The following is an 8,230-nucleotide window of genomic DNA, read 5'->3' on the forward strand; positions in this document are numbered from 1 at the left end:
GGACTTGGGGAGAGTTGGGGGGGGGGTGTGTCTGGAAAGAGGTCGCATAGTCTGGAGGGGAAGGAGGTGTAAATGGGTCAGCCAGAGCCTAGGTGCTTTTTTCTCCTAACACGCGGTGGACTATGGCAGCTTCACCCTGGCTAGCCTCGGTGGTGGTCGGGGTGGGGGTGGGGGGGCGACGCTTGTGGCTGAGTAGGTTTTTAGGTTTTCTCTTCTCAGCCGGCCCCGGCAAAGTAAACTCCTCGTGTTCCTAATCATTCAGGTCCCAGGCATCCCCACTCCCCAATCGGGGAGTGAGCCTCCCATCACCCAGGCAGAAAGGGCCTCGAAGACGGCCCCCTATTTGTGAGGAAGGACACAGCTGCCCTCATCCCTCAGTCCAGGACTGGCTCGGGTCGTTTTGCTTTCCCAGTCACCCACCTTGGGAGTAGTCTTGGGAGGGCGTTTCCCCTCCCCTGGGCCAGGAGGGCCTCCCCGCTCGTTCTGGGTCCCCTCCATATAGGGAGACAGGAGCGTCGGCCCCGCCCTCGCCGCCCTCTCCCTCCCTCTCGCCTAGAGGTGGTGATTCACGCTCTGGCTGGGCAGGGGTGGGGTGGGGTAGGGTGGGGTGGGGTGGGGTGGGCAGCGGCCTCACCTACTTCCTACTGGGCGGCGGAGGACCCAGGGCTGTCGGGAATTGCCCGTACAACTCGAGCTCCGGGGCAGGGACCTCAAGGAAGGAGGGCCTCCGAAGCAGCGCCTACCTCTCTCCCTCTGGCCCCAGGATGGCGGACTCGGAGCATAGCCCAACTCCGAAATGCTCGGCCGCCTGCACTGCGTTCTCCCGCACCCGCAAGGGGATTTTCCTCTTGGCCGAGATGGTGAGGGCTTCTGGGGGAGGGAGGGAGGAGAGACCGGGGGCCAGTCGGGGTACCTGGAAATCTGGCGTGGCCGGGATGTGGGGGAGGGGGACTTGGGGACTGTCGCTAGTGGCTAGGAAGGAAGGGTGTGTCTGAGCACGTGGAGGGAAGGAGGAAGGAGCAGCCCTAGGGTCTCCCTCGGAGGAACGTGGGACCTCTCCCACTCCCACTGGGTCTTCTCCCTAACCCGATAACCCAGCCCCTCACTTCCCAGAGGGTGGGGAGGGGAGGGGAAGAAAGGGGAAACTGAGGTTGAATGGGGACCGGGAGAACTTATTCTCGCGCCCCCCGCGTAGAGGGGGAAGGGAGGGAGGAAAAGCTAGATGAGACTGGCGGGGTAGGGCGGGGCGGGAAGGAAAAAAGGGTGTGTCCCCCCCTTCTCGCGGTCTCTGCCTCCTTCCTCTCTCCCCTGGCTTTCTCCTTTCCGTCCCCTCCCCCGCCCCCGGCCTAGGGTACCGGGGCAACTCCCCACCGCGTCCCCCTGGGGTGTTCCCGCCGCCCTCCCTCTGCTGCCCCTCCGGCTTCCCCCCCTCCAGTTTCCAGGGCCAGCGGCGGTGGGGCTGGGGGTTGCGTGCCTGTGGTCCTTGCCTCAACTCCCCTCTCCCTTTCTCGAATTGGGGAAATCGGAAGCAGCCTGTCGCTCAGCCTCCCATCCCCCAGCAGCTCTGGAACCTGAACCATTCCTGCTTTCACCCCCTTTTCTTCTTTTATTTCCCTCATTCCCTCGCCCCCATCCCCCACTCAGCCAGCTAGCCGCTGGCTCCATATCTTGTGGCTGGGGCTGTCTGTGGTCCTGGGGCAGTGGCGTCGGGGAGCCAAGAGGGAGGAGAGCCGCCGGGGACAGCGGAGCCGAAGGCCCTGAATCCGACTGCAAAACTCTCGGGGGTCTCCTTGGAGATCCTGCGGGGGAGGAGGGAGGAGGGAGGAGGGAGGAGGGAGGGGAAGGGCGCTGGTTCCCGGGCCCGGGGAGGAGAGCCTCGGACCTGGACCAAGCAGCGCCCTCTGTCGGAGGGTTAGCGAGCAGTGTTGTCCTGTCCCTCTTCTCGCTCCCCCCACCCCTCCTTGCCTTTCTTCTCCCTGAGCCAGGTGCTGTGTTTGCTGATCATCATCTGTTACTCAGCCTCCCGAGTGAAGGGTTACCTTACTTTACCTGTGCTGGAGATGGTCATGGCTGGGGTCTTTTTTGTCATCTTTATGTTGAACATACATCACCAGTTGCAGTTCATCAACTGGCCCTGGAGTGTGAGTGCTGAGGGGCCGGGGGTGGCGGCTACGGGGGCTTTCCCTCCACCTCGCGTCTGCGGATCCCCTCGCCCTTCCTGAGCCAGGGCTTCATCTGGCCCGGCACGTCGTCACCTGACGAGCCGGGGCCAGAGAATTCTGCCCACCCGCCCAACCCTTGGAATTGAGGCCTTGTAGCGAAGTCCCAGAAGCCCTCTCCTGTTAAGTCCACTTGGGGTCCCCACTCACTGCTCCCCCCTGCCTCCCCTGCAGGACTTCTTCCGAGGTCTCATCGCATCTGTCCTCTTCTTCATCACCTCACTTATTACCATCATCAAAAATGTGGATGCTCAGAGTATGGTTGGAGGGGTAAGCTCCCCTGGAGCCTGGGCTTCCCCAGGACTCTCCTCCAGTTTGTCTGCTGTGGGATAAGGGCTGGCCTGCACCCTGGTGCTCTTGTTTCTTACCTTCATCCTCCTGGCCCTTAGGTATTGGGGCTGGTGGCCACCATCCTGTTTGCCTATGATGCCTATAGCACTTTCCAAGGCCAGCGGAGCCGCCACACCCCAGCTGCCACTGGTGAGTGCCAGTGCCAGTGCCTGGGAGGACTGTGCAGGGGACTGGCCAGATCAGGCTTTTCTTCATTTTCCCATCCTCCCCCCTGCAGAGTCTCCCGATGGCCCCTCCTAGCACCACTGTGGCCACCATGGGCTCCCTCACTCACAAAAGGAGGATGAAGAGGGTGACCAGTGGAGAAGCCCAAGTGTCTTTGGATCTCCCTCAGCCCCTTCTTGCAGGAGCCAGCCTCTTTGCCCCCATGAGCCTCAGCTGCAGCCCTCAGTCAAGTTGTACCAACTTGTCCCAGAGAGGAGGCCAAAGGCTTTGGGGCAGAGGGCAGGAAGAGGATGAATAAACGGGTAATAAATTGACTTGTCTGTGGATTGTGAGCTTCATTGGTGGGCAGCAGCAGATACTGAGACATGGGGGGAGAAGGAGTGGGAGGGGGGAGGAGGCAGCCTAACAAAACACCACCTGGAAACTCAAACACGTGACAATAATCCTTTTAATGGGCAGAGCCACCAGCCTGCAAAGGATAGCATGGAGTAGAACATTCTAGAGGTACTGGGGTGGGGGTGGGGAGCAAGAGGGCTGGGCAGCCAGAATGCAGACCCCAGTGTGGCAGAAGAGGGATACAGAGAACTTGACCCAGCATCCGCTTCAACCCCAACTGTTGGGGACAATGAGGCGGAGAGGGAGGAGGAGAACGAGTCTGCACAAGGCCTTCTTGGTAGGGGCATGTGTGAGCCCAGCCAGGCCTCAGGCCACAATGCAGTTCCTGTCCCTGTCTGGGTGGCAGCCCTGGCTCAGAGCCTGCCTGGGAGGCCCAGGGGAAGTTTCCCATGTCCCTTCCTTCCCTTGGGGCCCCAGAGTGGCTCTCTGCAGGGCTGGGGGCAAAGGAATGGGCTCCCCAAGGAAGTAGCCATCCTCCTCTGAGTCAGAGGAGGAGGAAAGAGAAGAGGAGACCCAAGCCAAGTCCCACCCCAAGTGGGCACTGTGGCGACGGTGAGGCAGCCGATGAGGCTGTGGCCTTCTCGGACTGGGCTGGGCTGGAAGGCTGTGTGGAGGGGGAGGAGGAAGGCCCTGGAGCTGCTCCCTCTGCTGTGGGGCTTGGGCCACCAGGGGTTCTCGGAAGCTAACTCGGAGTTCCCCTCGCCGGCAAAACTCGGGGCCCTCCACGGAGGCTGCTGGGCGTCGGAGGCCCAGCGCAGGCATGGAGTGGCGCTGTGGGGCGCCCCGGCAGAAGTGGCTGCATGCTCTGCCTGCCAGGGAGCCTGCCCGGGAGCGGGCTCGGAGTGCTGTTGTGTCGGGAACCAGAGGGTGTGGGGTGACTGCTGTTGCCCCCACTGTCGCCATGGCCACTGTGGCCTCTGCTGGAGCAGGGAGGCTACAGGCTCGAGAGCAGAAGATCTGTCCCTGCCTGGGTAGGAAGGGCTCGCCCAGCAGGGGCCGCCCACAGCGGCAGCAACTGAAGCAGCTCTCAGATGCGTGCCAGTGCTGCCCACCGTACGTCATCTGGCCCTGTTCCATTCCTGGTCAGGGAGAGGACAGAGCATGAGCTCAGTCATGGAGAAAGGAGGCAAAATGGAGCCAGAGGCACCCTGGCTCCTGCCTCCCTGAAGCAGGGGCCCTCCTTCTCAGTTTTTCCGCTAAGGCCAAGCTCAGAAGCAAGGTTACCTCACCCACTCCCCCATAGCTGTTTCTCTTCCCAACCCCACTCAGCCTATAGGCTCTGGAGTACACAGGTCCACAGAGCCTCCCCCAGCTAGATGGAGCACGAGAAGGGGTGAGCAGAGGCTCAGGAAACCCCCAGAGCCAAGCACTCATTGCGCTTCCTCTGGTTGGATGGGGGCAGCATCCTCACCGATGCGCTCTCCACAGCTGTCGCAGTACTGGGTGTGCCGGGCCTCATAGCAGGCCCCACAGTGAGGCCGGCTCCCCCTCATCACGTAGCGCTGCCCTCCCAGAGGCCCCTCACAGTCAAAGCAGCAAAAGTGTCGGATGTGCCAGTGACGGCCTTCAGCCTCTGTGCATTCTGCCGCAAAGATGATCTGGAGAAGGAGACGGGCAGGGAAATGGGAGGACGGAAGGGCAAGAGGGCCCAAAACAACTCTCTTCCTCCCAAAGAGTGGGCGGGCTGTGCCCCCTGGAGTCTACATGCCCCGACCCTCTGCCCAGGTGCACCCCCCCCACCACGGCAGTCCCCTCAGATACTTCATCACAGGCTTGGCAACGGGGCCGAAGGCACTCGGCATGATGACGCCCACAGTAGATCTTCCCAGCCTGGTAGAAGTAGATGAGATCGACAAGTAGTTCACCACAGGTAGTGCAGAGGAAGCACTGGGGATGCCAACAGGTCCCATGGCCGGCCCGGCTGGCGAAGACAGCCAGATCCCCCCCTCCGATCTGCTTCCCACACTAGGAGGGGGGAGAACCAAGGCACCGTTGGCAACTAAATCAGATGGTCAGCCAACAAGCATTGTTAGACCAGGAGCTCCTCTGGGGCAGGGCTTCTCTTTTCCCTTTCTTGGCATCCCTGGCACATAGTAGGTGCTTCACCCATGCTGGCCAACTGCCTGAAACAAAGTGCCTACTTTGGGCTCAGACCACTGCTGTGGGGCTAGAAAGTGAGATGTTGGCCCCTCATGGGGTTCACCTATTCTACTGGGGAAAACAACCACGTTTGCAGATCAACTCTTCCCAATCAATCCCAAGTCCATTTGGGGAGGGAAAGGAGGCCCTGGCAGCTGGGGGGATGAATCAGGCTAGGTCCCAGGAAGGATATGGGGCCTGAGCTCAGTCTTGAAGGACAACAGGAATTTGAAGAGGCACAGATGAAGAGAGAGGGCCTTCCAGTCAGAGGGTATGGCCTGGGCAAAGGTGTGGAAACAGAGTGACGAACAGCAGAACAGAAACGCAGGTCATTTGGGCTGCATTACAATTTGCGACGAGGCTAAAAAAGGCAAAGTGGGCACTTCTGTCTGATCCAGGAGGCAATGGGGAGATGTTGGAGTTTCTTTTCTGGGAAACTCAGGAGAGGCGTGTATGTGGGGAAAGTGCAGCACAAGAGAGCCCCCGGGCACTCCTCACCTGCTCACAGATGGCCCCAGTGATGGACACCGGGAATGCTCGGACAGCCCCCCGTCCCAGGTTTTCCCGTCTCCGCTTTTGGCTGAAGAGCCTCAGTTCCTTCTCTTCCTCTTCTTCTAGTGCTGCACAATACTGGGCCTGGGAAGTGAAGTCACAGAAGTCCACCACTGCTGATGACTCAGTTGTCCATCCCCAGTTACTAGAGCTGGGCCTCCTCTCTTCACTTAACCTTTCAAAAAATCCAGCAGGATAGGGGAGGAGAAGGCTCCCCCCTGTCTGGAACACCATCCTCCTTCTCTGGATAGCTCACCCTGGCCCACCCCCTCATAATGAGCCTTGCAGGCCATGTTCTCTTCAGTAGCAGCAGGGCTCACTTGGGCAGTGCCGCCGCCTCCCCCCACCCAGGCTAGCCTAGCCTCAGGCCCCCAACTCAGGGCAGTTCACTTCTCTCGGCTGGTCCTGCCTGGTCTCTGCCCTTGGACTCAATGAAGCCCTGCTTTGGAAGGCTGCCCCTTGTCTGGGGACTGGGGAATCTCACCTCACTGTCATGTGGGGGTAGCTGTCGAAGCAATTGTTGAACACGGTACCTTTCCCCAAGGCTGTTTACATAAGGAACTTTGTCCTCTGGCAGACAGCTGAAAAACTGGTCCACCTGGGAGCAATTGAGGGTTGAAGAGGGAAGGTGAAGCCATCGCAGCCAGGCAGACCATAGCCAAACCTCTGACCCTCCAACTCAAGAAAAGGGTCACACTTGGCTCCATGATCCCCTCACCTCAACCCGACCTTAAACCACCTCGCTCTGAGACTCGGGGTGAATACCTCTGATCATGGAAAACCTGAGCAATCACTGATTCCTGATGGAATTGGCCCTTGGGTCAGGCCCTGCCCCTCTCTGGGCTTCAAGTTTCTGCAGCTTGGAACGTGTGGATACTTAGTGATTCTGCCTGACCCCCTCCACTCTGAAACCTCTGCTCTGGCAGCACTGAAGAGAACTAGAGGAGAAGAGCCCGGCCTGAAGGGCACGCTTGAGTCCCAGGGGCCAGAGTTCTGGAAGGAGAGACCTGGGAAGGGGCATTGACACAGCGCCTGCTAGGTGCCAGGCGCTGTGCTCATCCCTTTTTCAAACATCGCATTGGATCTAACCAATAACCCTTAGAGGTAGGTGCTGTTCTGAGCCCCCTTTTCAGAACTTGGCAACCTCTCCGACTTGGAGCTGTTGGGTCCAAGACACTGAAAGGGGGCTTCCATTCCCTCCAGCCAATGTTGGAAGAAGAGTGAGCCTCTGCAAGGGCCCCAGGTCACTAGGCTTGTCTGAAGTGAACGTTTTAAACAGCAGAATCCCAGGCTAGCTGCCCCACCTCCGCCCACCCCCCACCTGTGCTTCCACAGAGGGGAAACCGAAGCCCTTTGAGCAGGCCAAAGAACCAGTCCAGAGAGGAGTCATCAGCGGGGGCCAAGAGGTTACCTGCTCAGGCTTGAGGCCTGGGGGCACCCAGGTATACTCCTCTGAGGTACAGCCAGAGCTATCATCTGAGACAGAATGCCTCTGGAAGTCAGAGATGAGCCGGGCCATGAGCTGCTCCAGGTCCTCGGGGACCCCACTCCCAGTGTGAGCCTCTCTGGGGCACTTGCAGTGCTGACAGATCTTCCTGTGTGGAGAAAGGCATTCCTTTCCACTCCATGCCCAGATCTGAGCCTGCCTGCTCTGGTTGAGAGGAGGCTATGAAGTCCTCCCTCCCTCCATGTGACAGGTGGGGAAACTGAGGGGGGAGAGGCTCCTGACAGGGCATCAGCAGCCTCCAGGGGGCTACTCCTCCCCACCCTTAATCTTTAAGAAGCCTCTGCTCTCTGCATTAGGGTTAGAGTTAGGAAATGACTAGCTGAGAAGTCCAGGGTCCCTCACCTCCAGCCATGCACCAGGAAGCCAGGACACTGGTCCCCACAGCTATTGCATGGCCTCCCGAGGCCAGGGTCTTCAGACTCAGGAGGCTGGGGGCAGACAGGCCAGGAGGAGCCCTCAGTCCTTCTCCCAACCCCACCCCCCACCCTACCTGGCCCTCTTACTCCTTGATTTCGCCTTGTCCCAGAGAGGAGGAGTAGGAGGGAGGAGGGGAGAAAGAAGGGAAGCCAGGGCCTCCCTGCTTCCCACCGGACCCTCCATTCCGCCTCTCCTCCCCCTTCTCCAGCTGTGGGAGAGGGGGTGGGACCCCCCACCCCCCGGGCCACAGTAGCCATCTCCACGCTGCTGGGGGCCGGCAGCCCCGGACGTCTGGGTCCCCGCCTCTGTTAAGGCCAGTTCCTTCCCTGACAAGCCCTCAGCTCCTTACCCCGCGTCCGGAGCGGCGCCGGCGGGTTCCCCTGGCGAACATGGCCACCCCGGGCTTCAGTCCACTCCCTCCCAGCCTCCGCCCTCCTAGCCGCCAGGACTCCTCCCTCCTCTCTCTTCTTCCTCCCCCCCCTTC

General features: G+C 60.4%; 2 protein-coding genes across 4 annotated transcripts; one reads left to right on the plus strand and one right to left on the minus strand.

Moving 5' to 3' along the window:
• The first annotated feature begins 624 nt into the window (after window positions 1–624).
• PLP2 (proteolipid protein 2) lies at window positions 625–3,049 on the plus strand. The gene is made up of 5 exons (XM_027841194.1): window positions 625–860; window positions 1,986–2,141; window positions 2,394–2,489; window positions 2,609–2,699; window positions 2,788–3,049. The coding sequence occupies exons 1-5, from the start codon at window positions 765–767 to the stop codon at window positions 2,808–2,810; spliced, it is 462 nt and encodes a 153-aa protein (XP_027696995.1). The 5' UTR covers window positions 625–764; the 3' UTR covers window positions 2,811–3,049.
• Window positions 3,050–3,165: 116 nt separating this feature from the next.
• On the minus strand, window positions 3,166–8,155 carry PRICKLE3 (prickle planar cell polarity protein 3). Of its 3 annotated transcripts, none has more exons than XM_027841138.1 (8): window positions 8,096–8,155; window positions 7,672–7,757; window positions 7,234–7,417; window positions 6,307–6,420; window positions 5,769–5,906; window positions 4,893–4,961; window positions 4,543–4,729; window positions 3,166–4,210 (listed from the first exon to the last, which is right to left on the minus strand). In XM_027841138.1, the coding sequence occupies exons 1-8, from the start codon at window positions 8,135–8,137 to the stop codon at window positions 3,438–3,440; spliced, it is 1,593 nt and encodes a 530-aa protein (XP_027696939.1). In that variant the 5' UTR covers window positions 8,138–8,155; the 3' UTR covers window positions 3,166–3,437. The 3 variants fall into 3 exon arrangements, with proteins under 3 accessions (XP_027696939.1, XP_027696938.1, XP_027696940.1); XM_027841137.1 differs by having other exon boundaries at window positions 4,893–5,096; XM_027841139.1 differs by lacking the exon at window positions 4,893–4,961.
• Between the last annotated feature and the right edge of the window lie 75 nt (window positions 8,156–8,230).

Source organism: Vombatus ursinus, unplaced genomic scaffold (assembly GCF_900497805.2).
Source record: "Vombatus ursinus unplaced genomic scaffold, bare-nosed wombat genome assembly UNPS02014853.1, whole genome shotgun sequence".
NCBI classification, from domain to species: Eukaryota; Metazoa; Chordata; class Mammalia; order Diprotodontia; family Vombatidae; genus Vombatus; species Vombatus ursinus.